Source organism: Populus euphratica, unplaced genomic scaffold (assembly GCF_000495115.2).
Source record: "Populus euphratica unplaced genomic scaffold, PopEup_1.0 scaffold54.1, whole genome shotgun sequence".
Classification (NCBI taxonomy): Eukaryota; Viridiplantae; Streptophyta; class Magnoliopsida; order Malpighiales; family Salicaceae; genus Populus; species Populus euphratica.
The window spans coordinates 448,832-465,672 of NW_011499910.1; the positions used below are offsets into that span (position 1 = coordinate 448,832).

The window sequence follows — 16,841 nt, forward strand, 5'->3', positions numbered from 1 at the left end:
ACCTGGAAACTGCAAATGAACAGTCTCCCATTAGCAAGCTATCAGCATTTTGCATTTAGGTTATCTGTTATCAACAAACGACAAATCACAATTTCTCTTAACCAAGGTTTTCGTGAAATCGAACTGGACACGACAGCCATAGTGAATGAAGAACATGCAAAATTTTGCACAAACTCATGGCCTGACAAGCACCAAAACTTCTTTCCAAAACTGCTAAAGCCTCCTCTTTTAGGCTCAAATAAACCACAACTGGGGAAAGAGAAAAACGCAGGGAAATAAAAAGGAGAAATTTCCTCAAAGCACAACCTTTTCATTCTCTGGGGTCCAATCATCGTCGTTTATGTTCATGGTTCATTAACCTACACCATTACCCTCGTATCTCAGGTTAAGCGTTTCTACAAAACTGAACCTGACGACGTATTCTTTTGGGTCCATGCAATTTTAGGCTTCTATTATATTCGCCAACATTTACAAAAATATACTTCGGCTTATAGCACTTACGAGCAGAAAAAGCCACATCTAACCTTGAAATAAACAAGAAACATGGTGAAATTTATGGTTAGCAAATCATACCTTTATTTAGTGGACTACTAGTACGCCATCTTGTTATAATGATCATAATCATACATTTTTCCTAGGTCTTGGTCTAATATACATGTAAATCAAGCATTTACTGGAAGATATTCCAAGAAAGATATTGGATGGAGTACAATCTTGTCACCAAATCTTGTTCTCTGATTGATCTTAATTTCTTGAAGGTATTGACAACTGCTCCTCAACCTGGCAATAACATTCAATAAAAAATCACACAAAGCTTCATGATTTGACTAAAAGTTACACAACAACAAACAAGGAAACCTTCATCCAAAATCATCAATCAATCAGATGAATAACAAGGAAAACTGCTCAATCAAATGATAGTAAGATACTATATCATATGGTTAGACATCTCTCATTCGAAGCAAGCTATGTTTGCATGTGGTTTTCTTGACTCGAAACAATAAATACTTCAAGGAAACAATTGGCAAGATATAGAATTACTAACATATTCCTTAATTTAAACTACCAAGTTGTAATTTGTCAATGACACTAGAAATTTTACTAGGTTTCCTCTCGCTTGGAAATTAAACAATGGTAAATGTGAACGTATGGGGCAAAATCTTCTCCCTCTGTTTTCCCTCATGGTTGTTCCAAAAAAGAGAAAATGCGTTGATTTTATATTTTTTCCCCTTCATTTTCTTTCCTCCCAGCTTCTCCTCCCACACATAGTTTCCCCCAATCAAAATGCAGTATTCTCTGAAAATCACTTGAGCTCCTTGAAATTCCACGTGCTGCATCCCACTTGTTTGTCTTCCTAGAAAAAATGGAATGAAATCACTTTAAACCCCTCCTGTGAATTCAAATATGATTTTCCATGTTCTACTACGCACTCAAATTATAACTTTTGTTAAATAAGCATAAAAAGCAATTCCAAGTCTACTTAATCTGACCATTGCCAAACTCTACAATAATTGACATTTCAAAGAAATGTATGTCAAGTAGTAATATAGTAACGGAAAAAGCTACAAAACAAAATGGCAGTTACCTTAGGATAAATGCTTGATTATGAAAAGCAGGTGGGAATGATATTATACTGCTGGTGAAGATGCTTTTGCTTCTGTATTGTCATCTAGACAATCCTTCTATGATGTTAACATCAGAAAACTCATCAAACGATCTCAACTTTTCAAGTATTAGTTCCTCTTGCTTGGCATCTAGGTATTAAGTGTAGTTAAGATTCAATACCATGCATTTAAGAGTTAAGATAACTATGGATGGATCAACATGAATATGCATCATGATCTGTAAAATGAACATACAGTAATCTTTATGTCATTTAAACAACAGAAAGAAAGAAAACCTTTACTACTTTAAACAAGAGAAAGGACTATAGAAGCTTGATGTTAGACAAGAATTGGCTCAAGTGACCAAGCTCATGTACCAAGAAATTTTACAGAGAAACTTTCTATAGGATCTCCACCTACTCTTTTGATAGGCCTCTACAAAGAAGTGTCTAAAATTCTAGCAAAACAGTTGAATGATGTCAAAGAGGGAACTAATTTGTCATAAAAGAGAAAGTGTAGTGTGAACAATAACTTGAGAACAAATTCATTCATCATCATGCTGGGAAAACCAAACATCTTTCACTCAGTAATAATATTTAGCGAGCACAAATATATGCTGTGATAGATACCAGCCAATCCCAGTTTTTGCAAGCATGTGTATGTACAGTTAAGCATGCCCAGATTGCTAACAAGGATACATTCTTGATCAGGATTTTCTGTGAAATTTGAGTGCAGGGAATTCCCAACACTGTCAACAATGGCTGATGTAGTCATAGATGATTCGATACATAAAATTGCCATAATGGCATCCATCCGAGTGACCTCATTTCTGAACATAAGTCTTGCATGTGCTGCAACATTGAGAAGTTAAATTCTGATAATTTAATGGACAAATAATCAACATAAACATTGAAATACCTTGAGCTAGGCGTATCAAACTTTCCAGCATGCGCACGGTAGTCCTTGCTACAAATTAGAAATGGTATGATACAATAAAAGGAAAAATAAAAAAGCAACAATAACAATAGGCTAGAAAGAGTAATTTACTGAGGAACCTGCATTATAAGTTGCAGATCTTCGTTGGAGTTGATAATAACTTGAAATAACCTTTTCAGCTTCCTTGGTAAGCACAGGCCTGAAGTACCCCTTTACAAAATGAATATACCTGCAATATGTTTTGAAGAAGCTGAGCACTTGCCTTTCTGAAACAGAAGCAGGTTATGCAGCATAATGCGCTTAATTGAAACACAAATGTGTGTGCATGCATGCATATGTGTCTCAAAGACAGTTACGTCAGAATTCTCTCTTTGAGTTGGCAGGGCCAAAATGTTACCAGAGTAACATCAAATCCCCATTTAACTAATTTAGAACACAAAGGAAACAGGAAAATCATGAATGATAACATTTCACTGCAAAACAGGGAGGGAAGGTGCAATGTTACCCTCCAAGCATGGGAGTTAAATGATTCCCTAGAAAAGTTGTCTTGTTGACCTGAGTCCCCAGTCAACGGACAACGTCAATTATGACCATTATGATCTACTTTGTCTCCATTTACTATTGAACCAAATGGGTATTTTACCTGCGAAGCATAGAAAATGTCCAGATGTTACCCAAATCTTCATCATGATCTCCTTTGTTTGATTCACCCTACAAATAAGTTTCAGATAACAGTGAGGCTTGAAACGAGTCAATTGCTTTATGACAACATTGAACCCATATTTAATTTCCACATCACCTCGTTGAGAATGTGAGATGATACAACAGCATCCCATTCAGGATTCTTCGTATCCAAGAGGACCAAAACAATGTCAAATCTGCTCAATAATGGTCCCGAGAGTGTGGTGTTGACAGAGAGAGCTAGATTAAGTTAAGGACAAAGCAATACTATCACTTGTGTGTGTGTGTGTGTTTTGGGGGGGTGTTTGTTGAAGAAAGCAAAGTAACATATTCATTCTGAAAAATACAGATTTGATTAATCGAGTCGACAAGGGTGATTTCAGCCTCCAAATCACATAGGTGGGTAAACAAACTTAAACAGCCAGTGACAACCAATTGGTTAATATATTCTTCCTTTTTTTCTTGTTGACACAATTTGGTTTAATTAATTGAGTCGATGGAAGTGATACATTGATCAGGGTCATACTGTCCTTTGGGATTTGTTGCACCAAAGACAGTTGTCCTAGTACTTAAAGTAGTAACAAGACCAGCCTGGAAAAAAAAAAAGAACAAATACAAAATTGGAATCAAGCTTAAGACCAAGCACTCAATAGACAAGAACACCTTATAAAAAATGATCAAAAGAAATTTCAGAGAATCTCAAACAGAATACTGGAAGCATATAAAGCATACAGTAGTATAGCCATAGGGGCCATGGATACATATATGAAAAATTGATGCGTGATACAACATCTATGACACATGATGTGATGATACAACATGTATTTTCTGTCATCAATATGATCTGTATTTCTTCCACCCTCAATGATGCAGAACCAATTTATGAGCATTAAGGAAAAAACCTCCAAAACTCATGAGAAACAAATCTCTGAAAACTCATTTATCAATCTTCTAGATTATCAATTGATCATGGAGGAAGCCTGAGAAACTTCCTACAGTTCCTTGTTTTTGTGAAACTGAAAACTGTACTGATTGAACAAGAGTTTCTTTCTAATGTTTAACTAGGGTGCTATTCATGGACATAATGCATATAGAAATAAGTAAGCCATATCCTATAGGGAAACTAAACAACAGTAAAACCCACTAGATAGGAGATATAAACCATATTATTTGTAAAACAAGGCCACCCATATCCCTCTCGTTTAAGAAGTCTCGGGTTAAAGCTTCTCCCCTGATTCTTTTATTAAAAAAACCTGTTAAATGGTAGATATTGATACTTCTAAGAATCACAAACAAGCCTCCATCTTAAGCAATCAAATGTTAATTCCCATATCATTTTTCTTCCTTTTCCATCACTCAATCAAGGCAGAATTCTACAGAGCATTAGAAGTTAACACAGCAGTTGCTACATTATTTTCAGAAGTTTCAGTCAATCCATATTCTACATGCTGTGTGAAAGATAATTATTGCGAGGCTAACAGATTTTGGGCTACACAATGGGGCTTGAAAAGGAGGATATCTTAATTGTTGGGGCATATTGAATGTAAATATCAAATATCAATCTCTAGTTTGAAGACCTGTGGAATGGTTTCTATAAAAGATGATATTTCAAGAACAAATGAATACTTGTGACAAAGACAAATGAGAAAACATTACATTACATTCTGCAATCATATTTAGACATTAAAGAGTGTGTGTGTGTGTGTGTAAACAGAGGAGCAACCTTAGCAACGCTTATAGTCTGTTGCTCCATTGCTTCATGTATCGTTGCCCTGTCATGCTCCCTCATGCTGCCAACAGAGGTTGGTTTAGCTCAATATCACTCATAAGCATAATTGGTGGAAAACTATTCTGTTATTGGTGATCAGTTCTGCAAATCAAATCTTTGGTGATCTGTATTGAATACAGAATTACAAGTTCTAATAAAGAGTTGGATTCATGCTGAGATTACCTGTCAAATTCATCAATGCAACAAAGCCCTCCATCTGCCAGAACAAGGGCTCCAGCTTCTAACATCCATTCCCCTATTTACATCAAAGACATTGATTAGAGCTTCGAGATTTCAAAATAATGCATAATTTCTTTTATATGGCATGCTAGTATACTCGATGGATGATAATCAGTGCTCCTCAAATGAAAGATGCAAGATTCCACACAATGGCCAAAATATCAATTCAGCAACGGAGCACAAACAGGAAAAAACTGTTATTGTATTTTCTTAAAATGCCAAGTTTTGATCCAAGAATAGTATGTCAGAAAAACATGAAAAAGATATTGCACAACATATACAACAAAGCACATCCTAACTGACCATGTGATTTCCATCATAACATTTCTTTCTCAGTGAGTGTTCTTTGTGTATTACAATCAGTTTTTTAAAGTGCTTTTCAAATTATTTTTTGCCCAAAAAAGCATTTTTAGGTGTTTTTGAATGGTTTTGATGTAATGATGTCAAGAATGAAAAACAAAATCTGAAAAAAACATCACTTTGATGCATTTTCAATTGAAAAGCACTTGTACCACAATACCAAACACACTTGTCATAAACAGAAATTTTCAGCAACATTGACTCCTTGGAAGGCTTTAGAAGCTAACAGTAAAATACCAAATTGAGTTGAAGAATTTAGCCCATTTAGGTAATTTCAGATTAATAGAGAACAGGAAATCAGTGGAAGAAACTGTTACAACTAAGGACAAAGTTCCAACATTTTTAGCTTCAGGGAATAGAAATACCTCCATCCTTGACTGCAGTGACAGTTAATCCTGCACTAGTACTCCCCAACCCAGTAGTGATAACAGACCGGTTGCTCAGCTTTGCAGCAAATTTTAAGAACTGAGACTTCCCCGTACCTGTGAGATTAATTCCATATTGTCTAAGCATTATTATTTATTTTCAGATGGCATCATAATAATCAAGGAATTTAATTTATGCATGATGAAATTTGTAGTCTATTAAAATCAAACAATCATTATGGACAAAGTCAAATTTTAAGTTCAAGGTACAGATTTATGCAAGAGTCGTTAAACATAATAACTACATCACACAGCTGAGATAAAAAACATTTATTTCAGGAACTCGTTGGTAGATCTCACTTTACTCTGTAATATGTATTGTGTACCTAAACAGAACCGCACAGACTATCTCACTTACAGCTCAGACAATAAACATTTATATCAGGAACTCGAAGGTAGATCTCACTTCACTCTATAATATGTATGGTGTACCTAAACAGAACCATGTGGAACATCTCACTCACATAATTGGAGAAATTGGTTTAATCTTGTTCGAGCATTTTCTGCTTTCCTAGTTTTCATTGAAAGGATGAATGGATGGGCAAACAAAGCACATGACTGTTGGATCTCTTTGCACACATTCCCAGCAGGGGATTGTCTTAACAAAAGTCTAAGACATGTTGGCAGGGTAAATGAATCCCAAATTCCCAATGCAAGGCATTATATCATAGAATAGTCTTGCAGCTTAAAGCCAATAAAATGCATGTTCATTTAAGGAAAATTTCAGAAATATATGTGAACAATGAGAGTATTTGGGCTATCATCCAGTTTTGATACACATTAGGAAAGCGATCAGCAATCACCTGTAATGCCTAATCCACCATTGCTTACCGCCAAGTGAATGCATAACTCTTCTTATATGCTATACATGAACTTAGTTCAACAGTCTTCCCATAGATAAAATTCCAACAAAAACAATCATGCAACTAACTCAAAAAAGGATGCAAAAGGAAAATTTTCCTCTTTAAGTAGAATTCAAGGAATCAATTCTTGTTATAAAATAAATACACATGTACCAGTAAAAGAGGAAAATTCACCTGGATCACCAACCAAAAGCAAATGAGACTCTCCTCGAATCTTTGAACCAGAAGCATCAACATGTTGCACCCCTCCAATTAGTGTTAATGCAACTAAATTTAAGGAATGTCAGTGTCAACCAGGTGAACAATAATGAAGAATTCTAACACATGAGAGTTTGCATCATTACACAATTATATTCAATCCACATAATCATCAGTTTCACAAATGTTAAAGCAGTGTAATACAATCAGACTTCCATCTATTAGAACAATAGAATGGAATGATACAAAATGATAACATACCAGCAAGCTTCACAGTGAAGAGTCCAAAAATTTGGGGGCAGATACCTCGCAGAATGGCATTTCTCCCTGATACCAAGCTCATTTAAAAACTTGAAATAGAAAAAATAAGCCAAGGGACCAAATCTAACAGTAAAATCATATGCAATAAGTCAAAAGAAAGGATAACATCCAAGGAGTGTCATCTCAGTATTTCTCATAGACGGATAAAGATGAACTACTACTCTACATAAACATCTTAAAGATAAGAGCATAGCGAATAGTTTTTACCTTTCAGAGGAGTATCATTGAAATCTGACCAGAACTGCTTGAATTTCATTATAACATCATTGGGGATGTCAATATCTGCTTTCAGCTCGTTAGTTCTCCTAGGAACAGAGAGACAAAATTTGAAGGAAAAAGATATAGATTTAATATTATGGCAGGGATATATTCTAGAAACACTTCCACATGTGCTCGAAATGGGCTATACTGCTGTAGATTCCACTTTCACAGTTAAGAATTTAAAAGAAAAGGTTTAGTCAGGAAATAAATTAAAAAACACCAGGAACTGAGAATATTGTGGAGAGAATTAAGAGAATGAAAGGACAAAAGAACAATAACTGCACTCTTAGGAAACCGAAAGGCAATGGACACTAAGAAAGCATGCACTCAGAGGCAAGTCTTCAGGGGTGTGACTGGAAAGTGATGTAAAATGATAAGTTATCTACAGACTGAAGCAGCAGATGCCTCAATAGATAGAGTTTGGCTGCCACATACTTAACAAAGGTACAGGCCCACAATAACTTCAGTAGACAGAATAAGATAGAACCCATAAGAAAGATCTCATTACCTCACATAATTAGCAATTAATACAGGATCAAGATTGGATCGAACATCTTTTAAATCAGGAGACCATTTTGCAGTCAAAATCCCAGTAACAATGATATCATCTGCAACAAAAACATATCCATAATGCCCCAATTCACCACACACATCCACACAGAAATGAGGGACTCCTTTTGGTATTCCAAAACAATATATAAAACAGGGTTAATATGAAAGGACAAGAAGCAGATACTGAAACATGAATGCCAGGGTAAATTTCCAAATGTTATTCTTTAATGATATAATGAAACTATTAAGTAGTTTTGACGTAGTTATTTCTTAACAAAAAAAATGGAATTTAAAAGATCATATTACTTTAGATAAATTGGAAAAACAATCATACAGGTAGCATACACATATACATCATAAAGTCCCGTTTGGTACAGGTAGTTATTACGGACCAATATCACAGAAATCTTTTTTAAAAAATCAGATTAAAAAAAAAGGATATCATCAATGCTTAGGTTTTACAATAAATTCAGGTTAAATACAGAATGAGATTTAACGTCTCCAGAATAACAAGGAATAGACAATAAATGCCGTGAATCATGACAAAAATTGGATTTAGAAGCTCAATGTTCCAAGCAACCAAGACATACTTATTGAAAATAGTCATTTTGTAATACAAAATGCACTTTTCCAAAAAAACATTAGTAATCTGAATGGATAAATCAAAGCAGAATTGAGAATTGAATCTTTCATATAGTTTTTAACAGTTAATAAACATAGAACAAGTCCCAGCTTGATTTCACGTTATTTTAAGGTACAAGTTCATATTAGCTATTCAAGAAAGCAAATCCTAAGAACTGGAATACAAGGCTTCCTCAAAAGTGATACCTCCTGTTTTTACAATGTCAACAAGATCATCCATGAGAATAACAGGAATTGACCGAGGAATGACCCCAACACCCAACACCTGTGTGCTCTCTTGGATTTTGATTTCCTGGTAATCATGGCGTATTACAGATTCATCAACACAGTCAAACCTCGTGCCTTCACAGGATTTAGACCTCTGTCATTGGATACAGTGGATTAGTGATTGAACTCAAAGATCATAACACCAAAAGAGACTACATCTACCACAAAAGACCAACTAATTCCTCGTTGTAAATCATGTACTGAAAGACATCAATAAATTCTAAAATTTGCCCTAAAAAGGTACAGCAGAAAGAGTAAGCTAATCCTTCAATCTATAATTTCATGGCGTTAATGCAATGCAATAAAAGATTCAAGATGTCAGTCCAAAAAATTACACCGCAGATGCCAATGGTATCAGCATGAATTAGCAAAAGACTTGAGTATGCAGCTTCATAATTTTGCTCAATAATATGCTGTCAAAAGGGTGTTGCAAACTAGTTTCTATATGTTGTCCGCAAACCTTGCAAAATTGCACTGGGACAAGAATTAATAAGAGATAATCAAGGATAGAGACAATAAACCTGAGAAGGGCAAAACGAAGGTAGTGTTATGGAGTTTCTACTTTCCAACTCAGGGTAAACCGGGAAGCTGCACAAGAAGAATTTTGGCTCAAACACTGGCACACAAATTCTGTTTTCCCACTAATTGAAATCAAATTTGGTGAAAAAATGAAAATTGATATAGCACCTAAAAGGCATGTCCACTGGATTCACCAGTGAAATGTTTGTTTGAAACAAAAAATTCAAGGAAAATTTTCTGATTGAGAATACAATTATAGTAAGAGATTTCTTGGTCATGTATCTCAAGAAAAAGACATATAAATGTTATTTGCAATAAAACATGTTAAACCATCTAAAAGTAACCCCCCCCAGGACCTTAACCCTTGTTATGCCTGGATTTCTCTGAGTCACCTGACAAGAGCTCCTTTAAAAGAGCTTCTCTTATCTAAATAACCCCATAGTGAATTTCCTAATAACAATAAGCTGGCTCCAGCAATTCTAATCTACACGATTTCAGCATTTGTCAATGTAAGTCAATGAGATGAGAAGCAACCTTAAATAAATTTTTGGATTCCGGTCCATTTACATAAGCAAGTCACTCATGGTCTTGTAGGGAAATTCCCTTTCTTCACAAAACCCAAGAATAAACTAATAAACAAGAAAACCTTACACTTTTCCCTTCAAAACCTATCCATAGCCATGGACTAGGACAATAAACTTAAGCTAAAGGAAACATAGACAAAAACATAAGCAAGCAAACAAAAAAATAAACCTACACATGCTTGCATTTCCGACACTGATACATCCTTTCCCCTTCATACATCTTAATCGCTCCAGACCTGATTAAAGTCCCCTTAAGAGTGAGAAGAATTCCGCGATGCTTCACTCTCACACGCCCAATGCTCGGAAACGTCTCTACGAACCCCATAACCAAAACAAACCAATCAATGATCCCATCCAAAAACATTAAAAACAAGAAATTTGACAAGAAACAAAACCATAACCGTACCAGGGCATTCAAGTGGAGATCCACATACATTAATCCGCACATGAATGAACTTCTTCTCAACCCCTTTCTCCCCAAATTTCAAACCCTTGATCACAATTTTCTACAGCCCAGATCAAAATTCTCAGTTTACCATTATAACTAATAAAAACATGAATTCAATGAAATTGGTAAAAAAAAAAAGGAAAAGAAAATCATACATGAGCCCAGAAGGCAGCCCGGTCGAAAAGCAGCAAGTACACAGTTGGCTGAGCCAAAACAAGATGAGCAAGTCGAGAATTCTCGTTCAGCAAATCTGTAAAACTAAAACAGAGAAAAAATTCAAGGGCAAAACTTTTTATGAAAAACAAAGATGGGTTTGCACTTTGAATGTAAATGGATGACATACTCGATGAAGAGAGGGTAATGAAGCTTAGGGTCTGGAGAGACGACTATGGAATGAAGCTGTTCAGAGTAATGGGTCATCAGAAACTCAGCTAAGGACTTCACTTCACTGTCTTCTTCCTTCTCCATGCTTTCGGATTCATTGACCGGTTTCATGGTTCGCTGAATTTTCCCGCTCAGTTCCTTCACTCACCTTCCCAGTGAATTTTGGTTTTATTTTTTAAATATTATTTTGGGTCTTTCAAGTAGGAAATGATGTTAAAAGTAGGGTTAATTAGTGCTCTCTCTTTTTTAATCCATTCTTTTAGAAAATATATTTTTAAAGTTTATAATATTTATATTTTTAATATGTTGAAACAATCAATAAAAAATATAAATTATTTATAATTTTATTTGATAACTTATATTAAATATTATAATTTAAATTTTAAATTTTTTAAAAAAAAAAACAAAATCATTATAGCAATCACTCTCTTAGTTTTGGGTTTAGAGTAGAAAACCTAGGAGTAGAATGTATTTTTAAAATAATTTTTATTTATAAATATATTACAATAATTTTTTATTTTTAATATCAGTATATTAAAATTATTAAAAAAAATACTAAAAAGTTATTAAGCCACAAACATTTTTAAAAAACATCTAAAATAGAAATAAAAGCATCCTTGAACACCCCTTTCTTCAAAGAGCATATTTATTTGTATCTTAGTTTTAAATTAATGTTTTTTATCATCAGACACAAATTGCTTAAAATATTTTTTATATTTAAAAGAATTAATATTGACCTTAAATTGATATTTTTTGGACAATATACTGATATTGTATTATATGCTGCAGCTGTTGAGGAACAACTGAGTCCAATTCTTCGAGAAATGGATAGCAAAAGCCAAAAGGCTTTGCCTAAGATCATCCATCGTCATCACCAGCAAGCTTCCTTCAGTTCTCCATTTCAAAACTATTTTCAGAAATTATAATTTTAACAATTTTAAAAGCTTTCCTGCTGCGGAAATAGCAGAGTTCTGTCTTCGCAGACACAGCTCCTCTCGTCAACAAATACTTCAATGAGCCAGAGGACCATTACTCCATTTTACATAAGGCTATGGATTTCTTCGGGTATTAACCGTTGGCAGGTTCCTGGGCTCTCAGTTGTGATTGGGTGATGCAGACACTTTTTCCTATTATTCTGATTGTCTTTAGGGCACAGCTGATTGCATGGGCAGGACTCTAGTTTCTTTAATAGAGAGGCAAGATTTTGGATTTCATTGAAGCTGCCGGGAGACATGTTGAAAATATTGTTGAAATTATGTTTTTCTAAAATTTAATGTTTTTAAAAAATTAATTATTTTTATATATTTAGATTGTTTTCTCGTATTATAGTTAAAAATATTTTTTTAAAATAAAAAAATATTATTTTAATATATTTTCAAATAAAATATATTTTAAATGATAATTGTTATCACACCCTCAAATATTAATAGATCATGTTTGGTTTTTTATTTAAAAAATATATTTGAAAATATTTATATTTTTTTATTGTTTTACTTTAAATTAATATTTTTTTATATTTTTAAATTAAGAACACCCAAGTACATTATTGATCTGAGGATCTAAAGGATTTGACCAAGGATGGATCTCTTATTGTTTTAAACTACAGCCTTTGGGTTATATTTCTTTTGCTTGGTCTCTCTGTTTCTATTGTATCTATTGATTCTATTTACAATTGGGTTGCTGGTTCTGCCTTATATATATATATATATGAGCCGGAGGAACATGTGTATGATTGGAGTGGCATATTACCTTCTTGATCAATCAATTAGCTAGCTGCATAATTAACAAAATAATAATTGTTTGGAAACATATTTAATTGTGACGTAAAATATGGACATGGCACAGAAAGAATCCGCTGCAAAATGGAAGATTGTAGGAGGTCACCATGCATTTAAAAGTGCTGGACAACATGGTAGCATTGTTGAGCTCACAACTCCTCCCGATCCTTCAGGTAATTATTTATATGCGAACAATTCAATAGCTTTTCTTTGAGCAAACTTAAGTTAGTTAATTAGGTTACAACTTTTATTGATTATCGATTCTTTTAATTTTCAGGCGAATGACCATTGCTTGGATCTCATATGTAGCAGTGATTGATTGAAAGTCTTTGTTTATGATCCTTTGCTCTGATAGCATCTAGGATTTCTATGTGGTCTTTTTTACGGATTGCAAAATAAAAGGTACTAATTTCTCACTCCTATATCAAACTAGGGTTTAAACATAAAAATAACGTGTTTATATTATATAAAAAATAACAAAGTATTCGTCTTAATAAATAATGACAAAGCTCATTTTTGTTTCCACCAGAATTCAACCGATAGGTATATATAAAAAAGTTCTTTGTAGATAGAGTTGAAAGATATGTTACACCATAAAAGTTCTTTATAGATAGAGTTGAAAGATATGTTACACCATTAATACTGTCGAGTGAAGAATTATATGACATGATATCATAGCACGAGAACATTGTGTTTGGTTTTCAATCTAGTAAGGATGTCATGAATATAAAAAAAAAAATGTGTTTGAAAATATTTTTAACATTGTGACAGATGTGAAAAGAAAGACAAGGGACAATATAAAAACTAAAAAAATTATATGACATGGTATCATAGCACGAGAAAATTGTATTTGGTTTTCAATCCAGTAAGGATGTCATGAATATAAAAAATAAAATTTTTGAAAATATTTTTAATATGGTGACAGATATGAAAGGAAAGACAAGGGACAATATAAAAACTAAAAACCGTAAGAATATGAAGTTGATTTATGATGGGCCACGGATCACAAAATCTAAAATTATCTTCTCCTTATATATATACCTTTGTTTTTTCACCGTAAGAATACGAAGTTGATTTATGATGGGCCACGGGTCACAAAATCTAAAATTATCTTCTCCTTATACAATAATGCATAATTACTTATTTATCAATGAATCAAGAGCGTGTATTTTTCTTATGAATATGCTTCAAACATATCTAAATTGATGAATTTGATGGATGACAAATTATATAAAATAAAAAGTCATGACTACCACATGATTATACAAACACCCATTCCACTTATATACTGAGATTAATTGCAAAAAGAGATATGATATGCACTTATAGAGATCAATCACTTTTAAAAAATATATATGCTCTAACAAGTTACATATCCAACACATAAATAAATTTGAAACAAATATTGTTTAGATAATCTGTAAACTTTACATAATATTCCCTCTATCATTCTTCAACTCAATACAACATCTACCCTTATATTTATATTTTAAGATAAAAGTTGGAGGTCATGCTCAGTATAAATGGATGTATATATTCGAGAGGTTAGGGATTACAAATGCATTTTAATTAAATTTCTATTGACTTTATTTTTTTAATTTTAAACACTCATTTATTTCATACAGATATTTGTTCAACCTTAAAAAAAAAATTAAAAACAAGTTGCATATTGAGACTTATATTTTTCAAAAGATGTCAAAATTTATCTTGTACTATTTTAAGTTACACTTCAAAACAATAATCAACTGCGTTTCAAGACATGATGACGGTGGTGAAATGTCTTCTTATGGGAATTTATCAATATTTTCCCATCTTAGATAATTTTTATAAAAAAAAATACAATGAGAGAAAAATATTTGATAAAAATCAAATTTAGATATGCAAATAATTATATGTTATTTAACTATAATGAATTGAGATCTATTATCTAGTAAGTATAATATTAACATGTTATTTTAAATATTTTTTTTTTGTATGTTCTCATAAACTGATAGATTGAATAATTTCTCATAAACAACATCGTTAATTTTTACTATCTCTATCATTAATTTTTACTATCTCAAAATTCATATAAGGTTGAATCTCAAAAATTTTCAATTATAAAATTAATAATTTATCATACAGTTCAAAATATATATAAAATAGTACTTAAAAATTCTCAATTCTCGTAATATTTAATTTCATTATACCTTTTAGTTTAATAGTTAATGATTGTAATTATATATCAAGTTTTTTTTTTCAAACTTCATCTAATTTGGTTTTAAAAAAAAACTAATAACTTCATAGAAGTTATGCAATCAAATTCTTTTTTTGCAATTTTGGATCCAACACCATTAGTCTAAATTTTTATTTCCCTCCATGTTAGAATGGAATGTGAAATTTTATTCTGACTTCTTCAATCGAGTAAATAAATGTACATACGTTTGTCTTTGATTTATGATATAAATATGTTTGATGGTATAAACCTAGCCGCTTTGTTTCTACCGCCCTCCCATCCTAAGTTTCCAAATCCATGTGCCACCGTAGTGCTTCTTCACCCACGGGAGCACATACTGCAGTGCCCATATTATGTTTTTTTTTATGCTATAGTAGTTATTTTTTGAAATATTTTTTATTTTAAAATATTTTAAAATAAAATTATTTTATGTTTAAAAATTATTTTAAATATTAGTACATTAAAATGATACGAAAACATAAAAGTATTAATTTAAAATAAAAAATTTCAAAAATATAAAAGTATTAATTTAAAATAAAAAATTTTAAATTTTAAATTTTTTTAAAAATACTTTTAAAATATAAAAATAAATAGGATTTAGTTAAGAAGCTGCAAGTGAGTTAGTAGCTTAATAAAAATAGTTAAGTGATAAGAAATCAATTAAAAATAGAAGACGTTTTTAATTTTCTGATTAATTATATCCTTTATATTTTTCAATTTATAAATAAATATGCAATCAACTAGAAATATCAAGGAATCTTACTCATAACCTGGCTAGTGCCACTTACCCATGCACTTAATAAATGCACTAAGCAAATGCGTTGATAGTGTGAAGTTTCTCCATTAAATGAGACATTTCTTTCATGTACATGAAAAAAGAAAAGAAAAGAAAAGAAAAAAAGGCATGATGACTTTTCCCTACTTTTTGGACAAACTTGTAACCTATTGTTGAGAGAACCTCTCTCTCAGAGATGCACACAAAACAGTCCATTAGACCACCACTATAACATCCACAAATAAGGTATGGCTATACCAATTGCTTAACTCATATAATAATTAAATGGATTGACGAAAACATCAACACAAAACAGCATCTTAACATAAACCAATTGAGGAGGGAAATTCAATATTTTATATTTTTAAGGTTTATTTTTTTAATCTACTTCTTTAATATAATTTTAGATTTGTTTATCATGATTCTCTGATTCAGGTTGCGAGATTAATAAGTTAACTTAGAGTTTTTTTTTTTTAATTATTTTCTCCTTAATTTTATTATTTAATATCTGGTTGATTCACGGGATTGATAAGTTAACTTAGAGTTTTTTTTCTTTTTTTAATTATTTTCTCTTTAATTTTATTATTTAATATCTGGTTGATTTAGAATTAAACTTTATTTTTTTAGTTTGTTTTCTATTAGGTTATTTCTGTTTCATTACTTAGATAACAAGTTTGTTAAGTTAACCTAAATTGATTTTAGTTTTTTTTTAACTTTATCATTCAACATTAAATTGATTGAGATTTAAGCTTCATAATTTGTTTTGATTTGCTTTATATATATAATCCCAGTTATATGACTCGAGTTGAGGCTTTGGTATATTAACCTGAGTTGACTTGAACTATTTATTTTATGGTATTTTTTAATTAAATTTGTTTTTTATTTTTATCATTTATAAATTGGGTTGATCGAAAATTAAGTTTCATAATTTTTTCTAATTTTTTTATATGAAGTTATCTCGATATCATGATTCTAGTCTTGAATTTGACAAGTTAGTGATTATTTTATTTTCATGATTCG

General features: G+C 32.0%; 1 protein-coding gene across 4 annotated transcripts; it reads right to left on the reverse strand.

Annotated features, from left to right (window-relative positions):
• Nucleotides 1–544: 544 nt before the first annotated feature.
• MCM9 (minichromosome maintenance 9) lies at nucleotides 545–11,245 on the reverse strand. Of its 4 annotated transcripts, XR_843879.1 has the most exons (22): nucleotides 11,013–11,245; nucleotides 10,825–10,927; nucleotides 10,628–10,727; nucleotides 10,395–10,533; nucleotides 9,640–9,706; nucleotides 9,038–9,212; nucleotides 8,166–8,265; nucleotides 7,604–7,701; nucleotides 7,337–7,402; nucleotides 7,052–7,144; nucleotides 5,955–6,071; nucleotides 5,173–5,245; nucleotides 4,945–5,011; nucleotides 3,731–3,812; nucleotides 3,340–3,461; nucleotides 3,184–3,251; nucleotides 2,660–2,769; nucleotides 2,523–2,570; nucleotides 2,303–2,455; nucleotides 1,586–1,754; nucleotides 1,147–1,354; nucleotides 545–780 (listed from the first exon to the last, which is right to left on the reverse strand). XR_843879.1 is itself a non-coding variant. In XM_011037976.1 (20 exons), exons 1-20 carry the CDS (start codon nucleotides 11,162–11,164, stop codon nucleotides 1,666–1,668), a joined length of 2,022 nt encoding a protein of 673 aa, XP_011036278.1. In that variant the 5' UTR covers nucleotides 11,165–11,245; the 3' UTR covers nucleotides 1,585–1,665. The 4 variants fall into 4 exon arrangements, 1 of the variants encoding a protein (XP_011036278.1); XR_843880.1 differs by lacking the exon at nucleotides 1,147–1,354; XR_843878.1 differs by lacking the exon at nucleotides 545–780 and having other exon boundaries at nucleotides 866–1,354.
• Between the last annotated feature and the right edge of the window lie 5,596 nt (nucleotides 11,246–16,841).